This window comes from Balaenoptera borealis, assembly GCF_965194805.1.
Source record: "Balaenoptera borealis genome assembly, chromosome: 5".
Classification (NCBI taxonomy): Eukaryota; Metazoa; Chordata; class Mammalia; order Artiodactyla; family Balaenopteridae; genus Balaenoptera; species Balaenoptera borealis.
Window position 1 is genome coordinate 287,568 of NC_138862.1, and position 22,954 is coordinate 310,521.

At 54.1% G+C, this 22,954-nt stretch overlaps 1 protein-coding gene across 19 annotated transcripts in view; it reads right to left on the reverse strand.

Moving 5' to 3' along the window:
- Positions 1 to 3,833: 3,833 nt before the first annotated feature.
- The window catches only part of DIP2A (disco interacting protein 2 homolog A), a 91,975-nt gene continuing 72,854 nt past the window's right edge, over positions 3,834 to 22,954 (reverse strand). For 12 of the 19 annotated variants that reach the window (XM_082393740.1, XM_082393741.1, XM_082393742.1 and 9 more), the window contains 14 exons: positions 21,862 to 21,985; positions 16,690 to 16,811; positions 16,472 to 16,583; positions 15,166 to 15,275; positions 14,533 to 14,663; positions 13,847 to 14,015; positions 13,361 to 13,531; positions 11,403 to 11,464; positions 10,773 to 10,830; positions 8,761 to 8,835; positions 7,276 to 7,450; positions 6,628 to 6,751; positions 5,829 to 6,077; positions 3,834 to 5,270 (listed from right to left, as the gene is read on the reverse strand). In XM_082393740.1, the coding sequence (XP_082249866.1) occupies positions 5,204 to 5,270; positions 5,829 to 6,077; positions 6,628 to 6,751; positions 7,276 to 7,450; positions 8,761 to 8,835; positions 10,773 to 10,830; positions 11,403 to 11,464; positions 13,361 to 13,531; positions 13,847 to 14,015; positions 14,533 to 14,663; positions 15,166 to 15,275; positions 16,472 to 16,583; positions 16,690 to 16,811; positions 21,862 to 21,985 (1,749 nt within the window). In that variant the 3' untranslated portion in view covers positions 3,834 to 5,203. The other 7 variants (XM_082393739.1, XR_014245124.1, XM_082393731.1 and 4 more) reach the window with 7 other exon arrangements.

The window sequence follows — 22,954 nt, forward strand, 5'->3', positions numbered from 1 at the left end:
CATAAAGATCGGAGCAGAAATTAATGAAATAGAAACGAAGAAAACAATAGCAAAGATCAATAAAACTCAAAGCTGGTTCTTTGGGAAGATAAACAAAATTGATAAACCCTTAGACAAACTCATCAGGAAAAAAAGGGAGAATGCAAATCAATAAAATTAGAAATGAAAAAGGAGAAATCACAACTGACACTGCAGAAATACAAAGGATTATAAGCGACTACTACAAACAACTATATGCCAATAAGATGGACAACCACAAAGAAATGGACAAATTCTTGGAAAGGTACAATTTTCCAAGACTGAACCAGGAAGAATTAGAAAATATAAACAGACCTATCACAAGTAATGAAATTGAAACCACAATTAAAAATGTTCCAACAAACAGAAGTCCAGGGCCAGATGGCTTCACAGGCGAATGCTATCAAACATTTAGAGAAGAGCTAACACCGATCCTTCTCAAACTCTTCCAAAAAATGGCAGAGGGAGAAACACTCCCAAATTCATTCTATGAAGCCACCATTACCCTGATACCAAAACCAGAAAAAGATATCACAAAAGAAGAAAAGTATAGACCAATATCCCTGATGAACATAGATGCAAAAATCCTGAACAAAATACTAGCAAACAGAATCCAACAGCACATTAAAAGGATCACACACCATGATCAAGTGGGATTTACCCCAAGGATGCAAGAATTCTTCAATATACTCAGATCAGTCAATGTGATACAGCATATTAACAAATTAAGGAATAAAAACCACATGATCATCTCAATAGATGCAGAAAAAGCTTTTGACAAAATTCAACACCCATTTATGATAAAAAAACCCTCCAGAGAAAGGGCAAAGAGGGAACCTACCTCAACATAATAAAGGCCATATATGACAAACCCACAGCAAGCATCATACTCAATGGTGAAAAACTGAAAGCATTTCCACTAAGCTCAGGAACAAGACAAGGATGTCCACTCTTGCCACTCTTATTCAACATAGTTTTGGAAGTCCTAGCCACAGCAATCAGAAAAGAAAAAGAAATAAAAGGAATAAAAATTTGAAAAGATGAAGTAAAACTGTCAACGTTTGCCAATGACATGATATTATACATAGAAAATACTGAAGACGCCACCAGAAAACTACTAGAACTAATCAATGAATTTGGTAAGGCCGCAGGATACAAAATTAATGCACAGAAACCTCTAGCATTCCTATACACCAACAATGAAAAATCAGAAAGAGAAATTAAGGAAACACTCCCATTTACCGTTGCAACAAAAAGAATAAAATACCTAGGAATAAACCTGCCTAAGGAGGCAAAAGACTTGTACTCGGAAAACTATAAAACACTGATGAAAGAAATCAAAGATGACATAAACAGAGAAATATACCATGTTCTTGGATTGGAAGAATCAATATTGTGAAAATGACTATACTACCCAAAGCAATCTATAGATTCAATGCAATCCCTATCAAACTACCAATGGCATTCTTCACAGAATTAGAACAAAATTTTTTACAATTCTTACGGAAATACAAAAGACCCCAAATAGCCAAAGCAATCTTAAGAAAGAAAAACGGAGTTGGAGGAATCAGGCTCCCCGACTTCAAACCATACTGCAAAGCAAGAGTAATCAAGACAGTATGGTACTAGCACAAAAACAGAAATATAGATCAATGGAACAGGAGAGAATGCCCAGAGATAAACCCACGCACATATGGGCACCTAATTTACGACGAAGGAGGCAAGAACATACAATGGAGAAAAGACAGCCTCTTCAGTAAGTGGTGCTGGGAAAACTGGACAGCTACATGTAAAAGAATGAAATTAGAACACTCCCTAACACCACACACAAAAATAAACTCAAAATGGATTAGAGACCTAAATGTAAGACCAGACACTATAAAACTCTTAGAGGAAAACATAGGAAAAACACTCTTTGACATAAACAGCAAGATCTTTTTTGACCCACCTCCTAGAGTAACGGAAATAAAAACAAAAATAAACAAATGGGACTTAATTAAACTTAAAAGCTTTTGCGCAGCAAAGGAAACCATAAACAGGACAAAAAGACAACCCTCAGAATGGGAGAAAATATTTGCAAATAAAATAACAGACAAAGGATTAATCTCCAAAATACACAAATAGCTCATGGAGCTCAACATCAAAAAAACAAACAATCCAGTTAAAAAATGGGCGGAAGACCTAAATAGACATTTCACCAAGGAAGACATACAGATGGCCAAGAGGCACATGAAAAGATGCTCAACATCACTAACTATTAGAGAAACGCAAATCAAAACTACAGTGAGGTATCACCTCACACGGGTCAGAATGGCCATTATCAAAGAATCTAGAAACAATAAATGTGGGAAAGGGTGTGGTGAAAAGGGAACCATCCTGCACTGTTGGTGGGAATGTAAATTGATACAGGCACTATGGAGAACAGTATGGAGGTTCCTCAAAAAACTAAAAATAGAACTACCATACGACCCAGCAATCCCACTACTGGGCATGTACCCTGAGAAAACCATAATTCAGAAAGAGACATGTACTACAATGCTCATTGCAGCACTATTTACAATAGCCAGTACATGGAAGCAACCTAAGTGTCCATCAACAGACGAATGGATAAAGATGTGGCACATATATCCAATGGAATATTACTCAGCCATAAAAAGAAACAAAACTGAGTTATTTGTAGTGAGGTGGATGGACCTAGAGTCTGTCATACAGAGTGAAGTAAGTCAGAAAAACAAATACCGTATGCTAACGCGTATATATGGAATAAAAAAAAAATGGTACTGATGAACTTAGTTGCACGGCAGGAAAAAAGAGGTAGACGTAGAGAATGGACTTGAGGACATGGGGTGGGGGGGCGAAGTCAGAGTAGCATCGATATATGTACACTACCGAATGTAAAATCGTTGGCTGGTGGGAAGCAGCAGCATAGCACAGGGAGATCGGCTCGGTGCTTTGCGATGACCTAGAGGGGTGGGATAGGGAGGATGGGAGGGAGGCTCAAGAGAGAGGGGATATGGGGACATGTGTATGCATACAGCTGATTCGCTTTGTTTGTGCAACAGAAACTAACACAGTATTGTGAAGCAATTATACTCCAATAAAGATTAAAAAAAAAACCCTTGAGGGACTTCCCTTTTGGTCCGGTGGTTAAGAATCCGCCTTCCAATGCAGGGGACGCAGGTTCGATCCCTGGTCAGGGAACTAAGATCCCACGTGCCGCAGAGCAATTAAGCCCGCGCACCGTAACTACTGAGCACGCGTGCACCGGAGCCCGCATCACAACTAGAGAGCCATGCGCGGCACAGTTACTGAGCCTGTGTGCTCTGGAGCCTGTGCGCAACAACTAGAGAGAAGCCCGCGTGCCGCAACTAAGACCCGACGCAGCCAAATAAATAAATTTTAAAAAAGAATTAAAATAAAAACCCTGCCAAATAGAATGCATCAAATGAGAAATTAAAATGACCACAAACACATGAAAACACACTCAGCATCACTAGACATGATACTTATTTGACTATCAAATTGACAAGGACTTATTTATTTATTGCCGGTGCTCTCAGGCTGCCAGGAAAATGCTTCTCCCATGCTGCCTTGTGCACTTGCGAGGGCAGGGGTGCCCAAAGCTTCACACCTGGCACGAACTCTACCTGTAGGAACTGAGCCCAAGGCAGGTCTTGCGTGTGAACACACACCCGCGAGGAGGTTCACGGCAGCACAGCTGAAACGACGCTGACACAGAGCAAGTGAATACAAGCTGCATTCAGTCGAGCTCCCCTCCCATATGACACAGTCATTAAAACATGTAGAAGAATATATGTAACAGATTAAAAGTCTAATTTATTAACTGCAAAAGCTGATTATAAAATTATAATGATCGATCCTAATTTTGTAAAAGTGTTTTAAAGGAAAAAATAAATCCTTGAAAGGATTTACATCAAATACTAATGCTGTCATTACCGAGAGGTAGGATTATGGGAGATTTAAATTTTCTTCTTTATACTTTAATATGCTTTGTAGATTTTATGCTGTAGCATAAATGCTTTTATATTCAGGAAAGAAGAATGCATAATAAAATACATCGTATTTGGGGTAATTTTAAAAACCTTTTCACACATTTCAGAATGCAGAATTACAAACAGTCAATAACTTTATTAACATAATGATATAAAATTTTTAGTGTGATATACAGAATTCCCAGAGAGTAATTTTAAAACATTTTAATGCTTCTTAAAATCTTAATTTACAAGACACCTTGTCTTACTGCCACCGACCTTTCAATACAAAAATTTTACAATATTTGTTTGCTATAAAACTACAACATACAAGGCTGGGTAGTTCTTCCCCTGATGGCCATTCTGTTATAAGGAATGCCCATTAGTCAACTACTAGGACCTCTGTATGTCCAACAATAAGTTACACAGATTATGTACATAATTACAAGAAGATTATTCAAATTCCAGTATGTTGTTACACACCACACTGCAGGCCAACGCCGCAGGCCCACAAATACTGAGCGCAAGCTACTTGTAGCCAAACATGAGTCACACGTGAGAGTTGGCCCAGTTAGCCCGGCCTTTTTGGTGGAGAATTTCAAATGGTAGAGAATTAATAACGACGTTGTTAGGCACTGATCCAGGCTAATTCCAGAAAAACCTGGCTGTCTAGGAAGCAGGCATGATTCGTAAACTTTCCCACCCTCAGTCCCCGACAGCTGGTAACATACTCATTAGCGATACAAAAATACTCTGCCTTAGATTCGAGCTTCACTTCAAGTTCTTAGAAGTAACTAAAGGATACCACGTTTTCTTCTTTGATTTAGACTTACTATAATATTATACCACTCAGTCTGGTCAAGTTAGAATAAAATAACGGAACATGATTTGGCCAAATTTTACAGGCACACAACTCAAAATGCAACAGCAATGGGCAAGGCTCTCCTGGGCTGGGCCCCTCGGCTGTACTGCCGGTGCTCAGCAGACATCACCGAGGAAGGAAACCTCACCTCACCGGGGCTTCCACATCTGTTGACGTGGAATAAAAATAATAATTCAGTACACTTCCGTGCAGTGAGAAGAGCTTATACTGTGGTTATGAAAACAAGCACTTCAGTTGAACAGCAAGAAGTCAGAAACTTAGAAAGTGGTTTAAAACTCAGTGCTGGTTTATCTTTCCGGAACAGAGCACCTCACCTGACGGCCCCAGATGGCCCCTGTCGAGCGTTAGTGACCACACAAGCAGACAGCCGTGCAGACCTGTTTCAAGAGAGGAAGCGTGTGCGTCCAGTGCCTGGTCTGGTCTGGTGGGCAGGGCGGCCAGGCCAGGCTCACTCCTGTCCACCAGCCTTTCTGGGCTCTGCGCTTTCCTGTGAATCAGAATCGAAGCAGCTGTACTTGGGCCTCAAATTCCTCCTAGCGTAAACTCTATACATGAACTCGTCACTTGAAGTGGGAATAAACAGTTGAATTTTAAAAATTGAGAACTGTATTTTCAGCCTAAAAAAGTGCAAACTCACACCTGCAGCTCCCGCGGCGCCCACACCAGGCCTCTTTCCCAGTCACCCCATCTGTTAAAATACTGAGATTCATGTTTCTGTAAATGTCCTTGATAATTAAAAGAGTTCTCTGAATAACTCAGGAAGTGGTTTCTAAAATGACACGGACCTGTAAGAGCGTAGGAGGCGGGGGCACCGCGCTCCCAGAGCCTGGGCTCCTCTCCCTGGGGGCTGCAGGTGCTGCCGTGTTTCCACGCGTCCCAGCACCTCCGACACGTCCCGAGGCCCCTCTCAGGGCCAGGGTGTGCGCTGTGCTCACATGTTGTAGGCGACGTAGATGGGGTCCAGCTGGTCGGCCAGGAAGCCGTCACGCAGGTGCATGCGCTGCTTCTCCCCGCGGGAGTTGATGGGGATGACGCCTGGGTCCACGATGACCACCACGCCCACCACCAGGAGATGCTCCTCCAGCACCGCGTTCGTCACCAGGGCCACCAGGTCCAGTGCATCCTGCTCCAGCCCATCCAGCTCCACCACCACCACCAGCAGGTTGGTCCAGGTGAACACGGCACTGCGGGGAGAAGGCGGATGGTGTCGCACGGGGTCGGGCACAGGCTTTGGGGGCTGGGAAAGGGCGTCAGAAAGAGACCAGTGAAAAAAACCAACGTAGGTTCACTGACGTCACCCTCCTGCTCAAGGTCAGTTACAATTCAAAGGTTAAGTGTGTTTTACAGGAGTATCTATTCTAATTAAAGTTCTCGCTAAGAATCAAGAACACGTGATGTCGAAAGCTGTACCTTTCCCAAGGCAAGCTGCCTACAAAGTGAAGAAATCCTGAGTCTCGACCACTTAAATTAGGAAATTCATGTTAAAAGCAGAAGCATTTCAGGATAACTGTGGAGCTCTCACATTTTGCCTGTGCATCTGGGGACAGACTCTTAGCTTAAGACTGATTAGGAAGCGGAAAAACCAAGCAAACCCAAGCAAGGGGTCTCCGGCCCGTGATTCCAAGAGCGCGTCTGGGGTCTGCTCCAGGAGAGGCAGGAGGCTGCCTCCCACGCGTGGCCGCAGCGCCTGCCCCGGCCCCGGAGAGCTGGGGGACGGCCGTCCCAGGCCCTCACCACTCGGCGACGCTCCTGTGCGCCCGGATCACTGACGTCTCGATGTCGACGGGGTGATAGCGCATGCCCCTCAGCTCCAGCGCCTCGTCCAGAGACCCCACCACGTACAGCGCGTCGTGTCGCTCTGCGGACAGCACAGTTCGCCCATCTCAGCACGGCAGGCGGTGCCGACGGCTGGCGACTCAAACATTGCCCGACGACAGCCTCCTGCCACGCTCGGCCCCCCGAGACTCAGAGAAGTTACGCCCACGTCTCAATACGTATTTAACAACAACTTTACTATCTCTGGAAACGAAGCAGCAGCTACAGGGGCTGCCAAAACTTCTGACGGCATCTGGCCAGCCTGCTGTGGCCGAGAGACTTTGAAAGCTTGAGGGGCCGTGTGGGGAGGGCCCAACAGATGGCTAGTGAGACGTGCCCACGGCTAAGCCTGGGGGGCCCACAGCCTCTGCCAGCAACCCTGCATCCTCCGCAGAGGCTGGGGTCCAAGACCAGTGAAGGAAAAAGAGTAATTTTCAGAGAAAACCGTGTCAGGGCACCTAGAGACAGGAGCTCCTAGCAAGGGGCGAGGTGAGTCAGCGGGGACCCCCAAGATGCCGCCCGCACGGGGCTCAGGTGCCGGCGTGGGGCTGCACAGGGACCCCTCACCTCCGCTGGCGTCGGTGAGCTCTGTCCTTCGGAGGAAGCCCAGGAAGCCCGTCCTTGCCCAAACGGTCTGGGTGTCTCCGAAACTCAGCCGGGCACTGAAGTGGTCGGCGTGGAGCCCCTCCTCCCCGTAGACCGTGTAGTACCCCGTGGCGCTGTGCGGGCTGCTCACCCAGACCTGGGGGCCCAGGGGACGAGGGGGTCAGTCGCCACGGTGCCAGGCACTGTCTGTGCCGATTCACAGCAGCAACGCCACAGCACACGGGGGCAGGGGCGGGGACAGAGCGCTCGAACTAAGTTACAACAACAGGCACGGAAAGCAGGCAAGTGACTGTCCTCCTTCAGACGAACCGTTCCCCTCCTCGGACCCCGGAGAGACGCCTGTAGGACAGCGATGTACACAGCTGACAGTAAGAAAGAACCTGCACGTGCACATGCACACAGGGCCAGCGAGAGTCGGGGCGCAGACCCACCCGCACGTGGGCTAACGGTGCCCAGAGCGTCACGGGCCCCCAGGGCACCCTTCTAAAGCCAGGGCCCTCCAGGGCCCACAGGCGGCTCCCGACTGACTACCAGGCTCTAGGTACCCCCCGAAAGCAGGGTCCGAAAGAGGAGACAGGGCGGCCACATGGGTCCCAGCCTGGGGCAGACCTGCCAGGACTGTCTTGGGACCCACTGCTGCCCTAACAGGCCTGGGCCCAGCTGGCCAGGAAGGGGATGGCGCGGGGAAGACCCCAGGCGGAGCACACCCAGCCCTGGGACTGGGACACCTTTCCTGGCCGATGCGGCATGAGCCCCGGGCCCACCCATGCCCTCGTCGCAGCTGGTCAGGGACTGGGCAGTGTGTGAGGACACCCCTGGGTGCTGCCCTCAGCAGTGCAGGATGCTGGCCCCCAGGCCCGGAACTGGGAGCTGAGACCATTCCCACTGTAACAGGCCAGCCTGGACACCCAGCCTCCACTTGCCACCAGGTACTGGGTCCCACCAGGTACTGGGTCCCACCTGTCCCGTTACTCTAGACCAGGAGCTGTACGCAGGCATACCAAGGACTCCAGCACAGCCTGTGTCCTGGGGCAGTGAGGACACCCCGCCCCGTGTCCCCAGGATGGAGAAGTCCGTCCCTCTTAGCCATGGGGTCTGCCCTGTGCTGTCCCTCACTGGGGGCCGCAGGAACTTCTCTTCGAGGGACAGCTGTTTCCTCCACGGCTGCTGGTTCCTGCGAGGCTCCTTAGGCCACCCAGTGTCTGCAACTCAAGGTTTCCCTCTGCTAGTGGGGTAGCGGGGTGGGGGGCTTCATCCCAAGGGCAGGACCCTGAAATCCTACCCAGGGACTGGGTCCAGGGGCACAAACACTGGGGGAGGCACACAGCTTCTGACAGATTCCCCAAAGCACATGCGACCCCAAGGTTCAGAACTCCCGAACCTGGGGCAGAAAGGCGAGGAGGGTACGGAGCGGCTCCGGGGGTGCGCGGGGCTCTGCAGCCTCACCTCCCCCAGGCGCGAGTCTCCAAGGGGCCCTCTGGTCTCGGTGTGCGCAATGATGACCTTCACTCCAGGCAGGATCTGGAAGGAGAGCCGTGCTCGGGTCAGAGGCCGCACGGCCCTCCTGATTCAAGCGCGCCAAAGCAACGTCCTTCAAAGCTGATCCAAAGGATGTGACACGTACACTGGGCTGATCAGGCTCGGGAGCCAACCTAAACCTGACTTTGAATTTTAACAGAAGAGATTTTAATAGAGAAAAATAAATTCTGAATCTTAGCAAAATCACCCAGTTCCTGAGAATGGACCCTATTTTGGATGGCAAGAGGGGTCGAGGGGGTCTTTCTCTGAGGCCCCCTGTGAGGGCTCACGAGTGCCGGGGGTCCACATGCCTCGGCCGTGTCCCCCCACCGGCCCCCCTGAGCCCCCGGCTCTGGATGGAAACCTGGCCCCCAAGAGGCCTTCCTGCCCCCAGACTCAGAGTGGGGCAGCTGCTGAGTGCCGGCTCCGTGCCCACCAGGGGCCGTGAAGACTCCAGGGGAGTGTGCCTCGGGTCCAGGACCTCCGCCGGGCCTGCGGGGCCTCACTGGGCTCAAGTCAGACCACCTGGCTGCTCCTGGACACCTGTTCTGTGTCCTCAGTTTCCCCAGGTATAAAACGGGAGGTGACAGTGGAGACCTCCAGGCAGTGGAGGAAGGGACGAGGGGTCACAGGAGGTCGCCATGGCCAGCGCCAGACCCTCCTCTCCTCGTGCTGTCCCCACAGCCCTGGTGGGACCGTTCTGTTTCCCCAGATGCTGCTGACCCTCCGACCTCTCACCGTGTGGCCCACCCAAACCCTGAAGCCAGAGCTCTTTCCAGGACCCAGGTCCGTCAGCCCCAATTTATCATAACAGAGAAATATGGGGGGAAAGTCCATCAAAAATGGATGCAGAGCCGTATGTGATAGGAAACAAAAAGGCACCAGAAAGCATTAAGAATTGCGTTTGCAGAAAGGACAATGCGGACTGCACACGGGGCGTTTCTGTGCGCGTGGGGAAGGACAGGAAGGGAGCCCTGGCCTGTGCCCACCGCCTCCCCCTCCAGGGTCTGTGCCTTCCTTCCCAGGCCCCACGCCCACCTGCCCACGAGAGCGCCCTTCTCTCCTCCTCCCCTCCCCCCAGTGCAGCTCCCCCACGCAGGCCTCCCCGTGGCCCCAGGACCTTTGCGTCAGCTGAGCCTTCTCCTCCGGTCTCTGCTCCTCCTCTGGGGCGGCCCCTGCTGGTGCACAGCCCCCACTTGCTCCTCCCCCGCATTCACCGCGGGCCGTCTCCCTGGAGGCAGCTGTGGCGCACGCTCGGGCGAGCGCGAGCAGAGCAGGGGCTGTGCCGAGCCCTCCTTTGGTTGTGCAGCTGCAGAGGGAGCCCCGAGGCCGGGGGCTGGGCGCAGGCCTTCCCCACCCCATCACATTGTCTGAGGGTTCCTGGGGGTCTTCTTCCTTCCTCTGAACCTCCCCTGCTTCTGAGAACGTCTGTTCTCCTGGCTCTATGTCTGCTGACCCCTCACGGTGGCTCAAAGTTTTTCCCTGGGTGCCCTCAGGTGGTCTCACAGCCCCACCACCTGAGCCCACTCTGGGCTCCTGAGATTGCACCAGGCCTGGACTGCTTTAATGGTAAATTGCCACCGTGGTGGGGACCACTTCCTGGCTGTCACCTGAGCCAGGGGCTGAGTTCTTCCAGGCCCCAGTGTGCTGCTCCAGGGCCGCCATGAAGGCAACAGGCGCCCCGTGGCCTCAAGACCCAGCAGTGCAGCTCCTTCTAGGTCTCTGCACCTGAGGTCCTCCCTTTTTGGAACTGGAACTCAGATGTAGACATAAAGACTTAGCGTGTGTGTGTGTGTGTGTGTGTGTGTGTGTGTGTGTGCGTTTTTGCAGCGAGGAGAGGCCTCTACGTCAGCCCAGCCCAGGCCAACCACAGGGGCCTGTGCTCACTGCGAGTACCTCCCAGGACGATGTAAGGATGGAGGCCCAGTCCCCTGCACTACCTTTCCAGACTCTGTCAATGGCAGACTGTGCGGAGAACCCCGTTCCACCAAACGTACCCTAAAAATTAACAAGGGAAAAATTTCAGAATAAAATTTACTACACAGACAACAATCTCTAAAAAGGCAACTCACAAGGTGGTCAGAAATTGATTATCACTGCGACAGCCAGTCCGTTGACAACAGCCAAGCCTTTAGCCTTTTGATCAGGACCTTGCTGTGACCTTGGAGCAGTGTCTTCGGGTGTGTGGCTCACCAAGCACTGCTCAGGGCAGGAGCTGGCTCTATGTCCTCGGGGGGCCCCTGGCCAGCTGGCCTCGCCCCCTAGGAAGCTCCACCATGGTTTACCTCAAGCTGCATTTGAGGATCCAGAACTGGGACCCAGCTCCAAAGCTGGGAGGGACCCCGAGCCGCAGGTACACACCGTGGCCCCCGGGACATGTCTGCTGACGTGATGCCTCTGTCCTGCCCAACGACGGGCTTACTTGTTTTCTACCCCATAAAAAGCCACGTGTCAAATGCTCGGTCACTCTTGGAAGGTCATTCCCTTCCTGGTCGCGGGAATGACTGATGAAGGGAGGACACAGGGACGCAGGGGAGGCCCAGGCTGCCCGGGGGCCCGGGTGCTGTTACCTGTCGTGGCGCAGTGCCCTCATGTCCACGTAGACGGTCGTGGGGTCCGGGCCGGCCGTGCCCTGCAAGGGGAGCAGCAGAGGTATGTCCACTCGGGCCTCACGCCGTGGTTTCCAGGGGCATCGCCTCCACACGGGTGCAGCTGGGGGACGGCTCCTCCGGCCGGGGGGGTGGGGTGGGGCCAGGAGGGCAGCTGCTCTGCTCCCAGCAAGAGTCTGCCCTCCTGCAAACATCTACAAGGCTTGGTACCACCGAGGGAAACCTCCCGTAACGCTGAAGGAAGATGTCAAGTCAAACAATTTCACATTTCAGTCCTGATAGCTCTATCCCCGCTGGTCTCTGAGAAAACACCGCTATGGGTTTTGGGGCATTTCCACGCGCCATGCTCGCTCCGACCTAATTCTGAGGGCTGGGCACGGTGAGGCCCCACCAGGGATTTGCCAGAATGACGTCCTCACTCTCTCTCCTCTCATCTGACAGCTGACATTGGCCCTGATTACAGGACAGCACGTTCCTTTTCATTAGATAAAGAACGTCAAGTTACACGGACACTCCGCCCCGGCATCATTCTCTGAAGATCCCAAAGTTACCTATGTCTGCCCTGGAATGAAAACGGAAATTTTTTCATTGAGACTAAACGCAGCCCTTCCTCCAGAGGCAATTTATTAAAATGAAGGTTAAATGCTTCTGAAAATACTTTTTGTCTTAAATTCAGTTACAAAGGAGCTTCTGTAATATGTCAAATAACATCCACTGTGAGCAGAAGAAACGCGTATTTGTCTGGAGTTCACGAGAGGCCACGTGAACTCATGGGAAGCACAGAGGCACCTCGAGGTCGAGGTCAAGGTCGTACCTGCTTAGCCAGCTTTCCCAGCCTGTTGGGCTGACAGAAACAAAGGAGGCCAGCAGAGGGAGACAGGGAGAAGCCACAGGAAACACAGAGAGCACAGGCATGTGAGAAACACAGCTGAGAGAGAGCAAAGTGCATCTCTGCATCTCAGAGTGCAAACCAAGGACTTCCCAGCAAGACTTCTGCCGCCCATGTGCTGATAAGCAACACAGATGCCATCGCGTTTCCAGGAAGGAGGGCCCGGGCTGCCAGACGCTGAGCGGACAGAAGGGCTGCGCTGACAGCCACCAACCCTGCGCCAGCAGCCGAGGTGCAGTCACACTGCCTACAACGGGAGGACCTCACGAGGGACCACCCTACTCCTCCTGCCACTCAGCAAGGGTCCGAGCGAGGCCTGGGCGTCTCCCCGAGCGAGATGGTCAGCCATCTCCATTGTGGAGAGGCCGTCGCAGGAACACCAGGACAACAGGACGCCAGACTCTGCAGTCGAGACCCTCCCTGTGTCCGGCAGGCACTGGCCAGTACGGGCTCGGGATGAGGAACTGTGGTTCCCCTGAGGCCTTTCCTCCCAACAACTCCTGAACGTGGGTGCGTGAGCATGCAACGTGGTTTAGAAAGAAGTGGGACTGAGGTACTAGTAGGAAATCTGGAAAACAGCCAGAGTCACCTGAAGAAGCAGTAAACAGCACTGCACTATAGTTAGCTGTTCTGAAACTTTGTTTCCTTTTAATAAGTAAAATATGTTAATGTTCCAAAAATGAATTCCGGGCAATATAAACGATCACACTCGTTAATGTTTCCATGTAAAATTGCTAGACGTCTTAAAACCAATTAGCTTCCTCTCTCTTTAGAATATTAACCGCGCGCCACATCCAACTGAGAAACTCTTCCAGACGATAGTCACCGTTCCAAACAATTTTAATTTTTCCAAATAAGTCTTTGTTCATCAAGAACAGAATCTCTTTTAAAGTAAAATGCTCAGCTCTCAAAGCTAATGTGCTATTTGGAAAACGCAACATCAAAGGCTGGGGGGACAGGAAAGGACCCAAGGAGGGCGGAGAAGCGCAGCGCGTGCACTTGGCGCCCAGCGGGAAGCCCTGCCGCCTACCTGCAGGCAGATGGCCACGTTGACCCTGCAGCCGAATGTGGTGCTCACGGCGCGCGCGGGCAGGCCCAGGTCCCTGAACAGCTTGGAGAAGGACTGTGTGAGCGCGATCCTGGGCCGCTCCTCGGCCACCACCATGCAGGTGCGCACGCACGACAGGTTCACGCCCTTCATCTGTGGGAGGAGTGGGCGCACACGGCCGGGTCTGAGCGTAAAGGCCAAGCTGCTCGAGCCCCGCCTCCTCGGTTCCGTCTCCCCCGCTCCGCCCTCTGGCCCCGGCCCCTGAGGCCTCGGAGACCCTGCGGTGCGCTCCGACCCAGGGTCGGACCCACCCTGCCCTGCGCCCACCCCACTCTCCTCCCAGGAGGTGCACCACGGGTGTGTGTCGGAGTGTGGGGGGGAGCTCGCAGCAGGGGGCGGGGCGCCCCGGGAGGGTTTTCAGTCGCTGGGAGAGGTCCGGGGGTCCCTCCAGGCCCGGCCGGCACGCACCCTGAGCACCGCCGTCTGCGCGCCCAGGCCGCGGGCGCACGTCTCCATCACCGAGTAGGAGCAGAAGGTGACGCGGGCCTTGTACTGGCTGACAGCCCACAGCCACAGGGACGCGTTGGCCTCCAGCTCCGGCGGGGGCACCAGCACCGACTGGTGTCCCGAGTAGACGCTGTGACAGCGACAGGGGCGGGGTCAGCACGTGTGCAGGCGCCTCTCCCCTCAAGGACACTGCCCTTCCCGGCAGGGCCCACCCTTTCTGCTCTGGCCGAGTGGGGCTTTCAGTAGAAAACTTGGGGGCGCAGGTCCCGCCACCAGCACTCAAGGATCCAGGGTCGCTGTCAGGGACGGCCCAGCCGGCAGGGACGGGGTTCTGCTTACAAAGATGGGTTCCTACTTCCCTGTTCTGGATGGAATTAGTAGTAATGGAGAGTGTGCACTTAATAAAAAGGCATTTTTACTCTTTTACTCAATTTCAGACCCGAACTCCAACCCACCCAACACCCACACAAACCAACCCACTCACACGTGTATCCTCCGCTAGGTGGGCATCAAAAATGTACCTTAGAAAGGGGGCGTCTAAAGAAGCAATTCAGCCGGGGGTGGGGTAAGGAGTGGGGGGATTCTACCCGCACACTCACCTGCACACTCACCCTCCACTCACCTGCACACTCTACCTGCACACTCACCTGCACAGACACCACAGGGCAAAGCCGAGGCCACAGTAGGGGTCGAGGCAGATGGCGATCTGCCTGGAGGGGTACAGCTCACACTGCAGCTTGATGGAGCGGCACAGGGCGCTGGTGGCTGCGTGCGACATCTTAAGGAGTGAAAGGAAAGCTCTGCTCAGTGACGTGAGGGAAGAGGGAGGGCTGACGGCAGTGCCTGCCGCCCACAGCAGCCGGACACCTTCACTTCCTGAAAGGGTGGCTGGCCCAATCCCACATACGCCAGTCAGTACCCAGGAATGGCACGCTGGGAATCTTCTAGGCGAGCGTTCAGGGTAATAAAGGATTTTAATGGAGCGTCTGGTGCCTGCTAACGTGACAGACTCATCCAAGCCACCTGGTCCTCGAGGCCAGAGAGTCATGAATCAGAGAGTTCAGACGTTACCATAAAACATCAAAATACGCATTACTCTCAGGCTAACCTAATGTGCGGGTTTATTGGTATTTAACACAAACTTTAAGGAGCAAAACTGCTGCTTTAAGCTCTGGGAGGAGGAAGGGCCTGCACAGACCTGCAGCCAACACCTCTCTGCCCTTTGCCCACCCACTGTGTCAGGGGCCGGAGTGGAGGGGAGCTCCAGCCAGAGGACCCACCTTCACACCCGCCAGGATCCCCGTGGTCGACACGCTGAAGTCCAAGTATGCGAGCACGTCTGGGGACGGGGGCCTGAAGATGCTGGCCACCTTCTTCTTGGGTATGTCATCTGTCGGTCAGGAGACACGGGTGGCGTGGATGCTAGCTCAGGCTCTCGTGGAGAGAGAGGAGGCAGGACGCACCTGGGGAGCTGGGGAGCTCAGAGCAGAAGTCAGGCTGCGGGAGAGCAGGCCGCGTGTGTACGCAGGGAAGGTCACGTGGAACGGACCCTCGCCAACCACGCTGAGCATGTGGTGATGGGGACGGGACGAGGTGGACACGGAGGGCTGGAGATGGGCCGAGAGAGCCCCACAGGAAAGCTCAGAGGAGCGGGGACTTGGCCAGGGTCCCAGAGCCTGTGATGGAGCCAGGATTACCGACATTTCTGTGCATAGTGAGTGCTAAGGATGGGCCCCCAGGGCTCTGGGTGCTTCATCGCATTCCTTCAGGACCGTGAAGTGGGCACAGCACTGACCGCACACAGGTGAGGCGAGGCGAGGCGAGGCGAAGGCAGGGAGCGGGTGAGGTGATGGGACTCCCCGGTGCCCATCTGCTCCCGGGCCCACCCCTGGGCGCCCCGCCAGCCGCCCTGGACCAGCTCCCCGTGCCTGTTGCTGGTATCAGGCAGGTGGCCACTGACAACACGGTCCCTGACTTCCTCTCGTGGGCAGTGCCCTGGTGGGCAAGGACAGGCACCTCTACCCACCAGGCGCGACGGGGAAGGAGGGACCCTTCTCTGCTTGCCAGCTGGCACCCATGTGGCCATGCGCCTCGAGTTACCGATGGAGCCTGCAGGGTGCTGCTGGTTTGGGGTGTCTTGATGGCTGACCCAGCAGGCCAAGACAGAGGGGCCCACAAGCATCTTCTGGGGCGTGGGAGCACGCATCCATGAAGGGGACCCAGGACGGGTGTGTGTGTGCTGTGGCACCGTCTATGTCCCCACAACTGCCAACGGCTGCGTGGTCATGAAAGGCAGTGAGAGGAGCTCGTCCACAGGCGCCGGGCCTTGGAAGGACCTCCGCTCCCCACCAGCCGCCCTCCGTCCTGCGCGCCCGGCTCTAGGCTCGAGCTGGTGGACACAGGCTGTCAGGCACCCAGCCGGCGAGGCTCCTGTTAGTAGCCTCTCACCATTCACTGAAGCTGCTAAGCTGCTCTTAGCCCACCTTTATGTTTACGTGGCGACAACGCAATCCCTACAACAGAGGAAGGAAAGGGGGCTGATCCTGGTGGGGCCGGCGAGCGCACCAGCGCAGCGAGGATGCGCACCTGTGTCTAGAATGGTCGGCCAGGTCCTGACGTCCACGGCGGCCAGTGCTTCTTTGGACTTGAGCAGCCGCGTGATGGCCTGCGTCGTGAGTACGCACGCAGACTTGCTGACCTGCAGGGCACAGGGGTTGAAGGCACAAGTGAGACTCGGTGCCTGGGAGCAAACTGCACACGGGCCCACGGTCAGGTCCGCCCTGCTGGCCGTGGTGCCTGCCTACCTCCACGATCATCTTGACGGTGGGAAGTGTGGTGGTGAGGTTCTGGGGGTGCGGGGGCCGCACAGTGACGGGCACGCAGCCGCAGTACAGGCAGCCGTAGAAGGCGGCAATGAGGTCCACCCCTGGGGAGACACATGGTCAGAGGGCATCAGCGGGTCAAAGGCGGCTCCCCACGTCCAGTGCCGTGGATCCACGAGAAAAACCAGGGGCCTCACCTGCTGTGCTTGAATAAAACCACCCTCCTCCACACTAACAGGGTGTGCACCGAACAGCGCTGTTACGGAGGGACAGAGGGCTACCCCTGCTGCAGGTCACCCCCCGCCCAGACACGGGGAGGCCAGGAGGTGGGGGGGGGCACAGTCACGGCCCAGAGGAGGCCATGGAGGGCGGGAGGCCCATGCCCCTCACGCGGAGCAGCGCGCCCTGCCCGCCACCTGTGCGTCGGGATGAACTGCGGGCGGGTGGGCGAGCTGCCCACCCCGGAAGCCCCGCACCTCTCGCGTGCCTCTGCGCCCTGACGTGGGGGGCCTGGCCGCTTCTCCAGGGAGGCCCACACCCCCGGGGATGGGCCAGGATGTCCCTGCCCCGCTCCCAACCCCGCGCCGAAACGTGGGACCACTCGCTGCTCCTTCAACTCTTTTATGTGTTTCAAGTTCTCCATAATTAAAACCGGGGGGAACTGTACCACACTTAAAACCCATCTTCCCCTCTTGAACTCAGTCCGACTTGAGAACACCTGAGTCCCACACCCTGGAGACTCCTCCAGATACTGTCCTCAAATCGCAAGGCCCTGCCTGACATCATCTGGCTACAAGACACCAGTCTCAGGCTGTTTTGATTCCAGGGTCAAAATAAATATGCAACGTTTAACCCAGCTCATGGGTTTCAGCAGATTACAAGCTCACGACGCTCCATCAGGGCCAGGGGTGCTCAGCACGGTCATCTTTACGGGCCTGAGCCCACCCACTGGGGACCACCCATCTGCGCTGCGCTTGTGGGCAGCTCAGGAGACAGAGCCAGCGGGCAGGCCGACACGCGGGCGCGCGTCCTCGCACCCCGCAGGGCCACTCTGCCCAGCGCGCCACAAAGGTATCACCAAGCTGAACACAAGAAAGCGCCGTCAGCAACTCACTTCCACGAGCTCACGCAGCTCCTGCCGTCCCTGCGTGTGCGTCTCCTCTTGTCCTGGCATCACCAGGCGAACATGCGGGGCAGCCCTGTGCCTGCCCGCACCCCACCTGTCCGCAGCTCCCAGAGAGTCACCCCAGGGCCACACACCCCTGAGGAGAAAGGCCTGGCCCCTCGCAGGAAATCAGGAAATGCACGACACGCACGCGCGCGCGCACACACACACACACACCCCGGTGTGCATCTGCAAAACACCTGCACCCATTCCCAGCCTTCAAGCAGGGTGGGATCTGCCCTCCAGCTATTAATTATACTCTCCACCTGCTGGTAAGGTCGTAAATTCAGTACTTCACCAAGCATTTTCCTTTATTCACTAAAAATTTTTTATAAACAGTGTCAAACATGCCCCAAAGGGAGAGAGGCGTCGGGCCTCCTTCCGTCTTTTCTCCTATTCTCCTGTTACTTCAGCGTCCCTCACCCCCAGCATGTCCTCACGCTGCACGCCTGCAGCTGCAGCCCTGAGCCCCAGAATGGCTGTGGTCCTCCCAGGCTCTCGGCCTGGCGTGGACGGTGATGGCCGGGGCTCCCGAGCGGCTGCGTCCCTGCCTCATCTCGGCCGGGGTGATGTTTGCCTCACGCTGAGCCCAGGGAGACGAGAAGAGTGGGAGCTGCAATCAGTCCTGGAGAAAAATGACCGCACGTTCCCGGGACCGGAAAGAGCAGAATAATTGTAATGCCAGTGGGAGTTCTGGAGCATCCAAGCCAGCACGCATCCGTGTCAAGAAAGAAGCCGGGCCGCCAGCTCGCCCTGGCTGGCGGGCAGGGAGCACTCCACGGCAGCCCCCTGGGAAGAGGCCCCCAGGTCCCACAGGCAGAGAGAAAGCGCCCAGTACAAGTCGTGTCCTGCCAGACGCGCTGAAAAGAGACGGTACCCAGAACCTGAGTCAGGAGTTCCAGAAGCATGAAAAAGAGGGAGAAAAGGCAGCAAGGAAAAAGAACATTTCCCTGAGATGAAGATTAAGTGGGCAAGAAGTGAGAGAGGACCTAGACCCAGGCATTTCCCAGAAAAATCCCTGAGCTAGAACCAACAAGCTTCCAGGCAAAACAACAACAGACTTATAACGGGGGGAAAAAAGAAAACCACCTACAACCCTGGCGAAGCACCCACCAAGCCAGAGAAACCTGTGATTCCTGTTCCAGCTAAGGCCCAGGCCGCCAGGGAAAGGGAAAGGGAAAGGTCTTCCGAGTGCCCACCACCCGTGCGCCAGACGCAGGAGAAAAACATCCCCTAACAGCCAAGCAGCAAACTCCCAGAACCAAGACCCCAAGACAAGCCAGGAGAGGCAGAGCGGGCGCCGAGCGGGTGAGACGGAGCCGACGGTGAGGAGGGGCTGTAGGGGCCGCACTGGGCAGAGTGAGGGGATCCCACAGGAGCCAGGTGGCCCCGGAGGGAGCAGGGAGGACTGGGAGCCCCCAGGAGGCCCAGACGTCCCGACTGGGGAGGCGCAGGCATCTTGTTCCCACGACTGTGGGTCTGATCAGAGAGCAGGGCGAGGGACGGAAACCGTTCACCCACTCACCGGTGCCAATGAGCAGCCATGAGGGTTTGGGCCCAGCAATCCAGCCCAACACAGAGAGGCCCACGGAGTGGGGCTCGGGGCTCAGGGTGCGGGGCACAGAAGGAGGCGGGAGGAGGGGGGTTCCGTGCGGGTGGCCGGGGGGGCAAGTCCCACACAGGTACAAGGAAAAGAATCGGGGCAGATCGTCATCTGTCCAGACAAAGACAGCAGATAAGAACTGCAGCCCATTTTAACATGCACTAAAATGCATTAAGAAAATGATGCAGGATACGAACGAATAACCAAAATCAGAACTAGAAAAAAGAAGTGAGGAAAGAAGTAGAAACTATAAAAAATCATTTCAGAAACGAAGATGGAACTAGAAGGAGCCCAAGAGCAAACAAGACAACGGACACAGAAACCACGAAGAGGAGGAGACTGGAAACTCAACGGAGACACTCCTGGGAAAAGCGACAGAGAAGACCTAACACGTGGGCCATGGGAGCAGGAAGGAGATGCGAAGAAAATCAAAGCAAGGGAAGAGACAGCGAAAAGACTACAATTCTAGAAAATTTCCTTGAAATAAAAAAAAAAAAAAAAAGATGTGCAGCTTCTTATTTAAAGATACCTTATACATTGTATGGCATTGATGGTATAGTGGTGAGCGTAGCTGCCTTCCAAAGATACCTTAGGTAAGAGAACGCTGCCCTGTAATAATCAATGTTACAACCATATGCCAGACTTCAAGAAGGGAAAAAAAATGTCCTTTTGGCACCTAGAGCAAAACAGCCGGTGACTAATAAGAGAAAGAAAATTAGATTATCGTCAGACTTGATGCTTAAGGCCAGGAGAAAATGGACACATATTTGAGAGGCTCAAGAAAAGAAAATGTGAGTCAGGGATTTTTTTAATCTAGTAAAAACAACTTTCATTGCGCAGTGTACAGACTGTTACCAACAAGCAAGAACTCAGGGGATACTGTTCCCATGAACCCTTCCTGAGAAACCAATTAGAGAACCAGCGTGGCAGAAAGAGACTGAATGCAGTCACCAGTGGACTGAGGGTGAGGAGAGGCCGGCTTTGCAGGCCCCCAGCCTCGCCCGCCCCGGCGACACAGAGAGCACAGCTACAGGGAAAACGGGTGGAGAAAGCACGTGTGAAAATATTTAAGCTGCTTTCAAAAATCACACAGGTGGTCACGTATTACTACCGTTATTTTGGGGGTGCTGCTTGTGACACAGGATAAAGCAAGTGAGTGATCTTGGGATATTTGAATTCTATCGCCTCCCATCCTGGAGAATCAGGATTCTCAGTAGGGAAGAAGGGAGACACAGGCATAAAGCAGACAGAACGTTAAGAAGGGTTCAGTAAAACCCTGTAACCCTGAATCTGATCGGGTACAACAGTATGAACTCATGAGGCACTGCCTGTCTCCGAGATATAATTATTATACTCATTTTAAATCAGAGCTCTGTTCAAGGAAAGGGCCAACGGCCAGCGGCCAGCCCAGGAGGGACGAGCCCCTGGCCCAGACTGGTGCTGTGAACACCAGGCTCCACGGAGAACTGGCCAGGGCACCTGGTCCCAGCAGACAGCAGGAGGCATCAGGACGGGAGGTCACACCCGAGGACGTGGGAGTAGCTCCCACTAGAGTGCGACAAGAAACAGAATTCATTTTACTGATAGAAGGAGAGAAGCAACACTTACTCTACCTTTCACAGCTGAATTCTACCACTGGGTGACCAGATACTAACGAGGAGGGGAAGTGTCTGTTTATAGTTTATGGCTGACAAGTGAAAAAGAAAGGACAGAGTTAGAACACCACCGTTTAGTGACCCTTAAAGCGTTAATGAATGCGGGACAGAGAATGTCATTGGCTGCCAAGTGCGCTAATTCTGCAAAAGAAAGAAATAGCCCGACAGCGCTTAGGGTCTTGCGAGGGAAGCAAGCCCGAGTCTGACCCGGGGTTCCCTGTGGGAGCCCAGGAGCGGCCGCCCGGCCCACACGGAGCCACTCCAGACGGCAGGGATGCTCCAGGGCCACAGAAGAGTCGGACGGGGGCAGCCTGCAGGTTAAAGGAAACTTAAACACATATCAGATTTAAAGAAAATTGGCAGACTAAACTGTGATGGCTAGGACGCTCATCTGGGTGATCAAACTATAAAGAAATGGAAGAAGTGGTGACCACAGAGGTCAGGACAGAGGCTACTTTTGGAGGATGGAGGAGGTGGCTGGGACAGGAAAAGCAAAGATCCATTTCTTGACCTGGTTGGTGGTTACAAGGGTGTTTGCTTTCTAGCAATAAAACAGAGGGGAGAGATGCGGGAAGAACAGCCAGATGAAAAAAGCAAACAGAAAGGAAAGGCTGCACTAAGACAGGCAAGAGTGGACTCACAATTACATTCAAGTGCTCACAGGGGTGCAGGCACGCGTGACGGGAGCGCAGGGTGGGCACGGGCAGAGGGCAGGCTGGCAGGGTCCTCACCTGGGGGGTAGACCAGGGCCACGTGGGCCCCGGTGGTCAGCCTGGCCTTCTCCATCAGAGCAGCGGCCACTCTCTCAGCCTTTTTGTGCAGCTGGATGCAGGTGGTGGTGCTGGTGACTGTGCCCTAGGAAAGCAATCGTGGGCACTGCTGAGCGGGGGGCGGGGGACGACCCATGGACACTCCGCGCACAGCCCGTGTCTGAGCCCCTGTGGTCAGGAACCAGGACAGGTGCCACCCCAGACCCGTCTGCAGTCTTCTCAGAGCCTGGTCGCCCACCACAGTCAAAGACTTGGCGATTGAAGAAAACCCTTTTGGCCATTATGATAAAATATTTTAAATGTAACAGTATTATAAAGAATAACGTAATGAATATCCAGCTTTTCATTATCTAGTATTTTGCTACGTTGTTTCAATGTCTCTTTTATAAAATAAATCATCACCACTCTGCATACACCCCCAATTCCATCCTCTCCCTCCCTAAAAGCAACCCTTATCCTGAATATAAACACACATAGGTAAATGATAAACAATAAATACACACCCCTAAACTGAACCCTGATGCATGTTCAGGCACCCCATCCACCAGGTCCCGGGGCCTGGGTCGCTGCAGGCTGCTCTTTCAGGGAGCCTGGGCGGACGAGTGGCTGGCGGGGCGCCCTGCACCTGGGTCTCTGCGGAGGAGAGCTGGGCCAGGGGCCAGCTCCGAGCTAACCCTCCCTCCCCCTGCAGACCCGAGTCAGGCCTCACAGCTCTCTCGGCCCTTCTCAGGAGAAGTAGGGCGCCACTCGGCCTAACCACCACCAGCCTCCAGGACAGCCCGGTGCAGCCTCCAAACCCCTCACTGCTCCTCGGCCGGGGCCCCACCACGCAGGCCCGGGGGCTTTGCACAGCAGGTCAGACTCTCCTCACACCCAAGCCGAGGTACAGAGCGCCATGCCGGGCACTCGCCGGGAGCCCAAAGGCCCGGAGCCCCGCCAGTTCCCAAGGCTAGGGGCCACCTCGTGCCAGGGACACCACCTGCCAGGCACAGGCCTCCTCCCGGGTCGAAGGCCGGCATGTCCTTGGAGACCTAAGGACAATTCAAACCTGAGA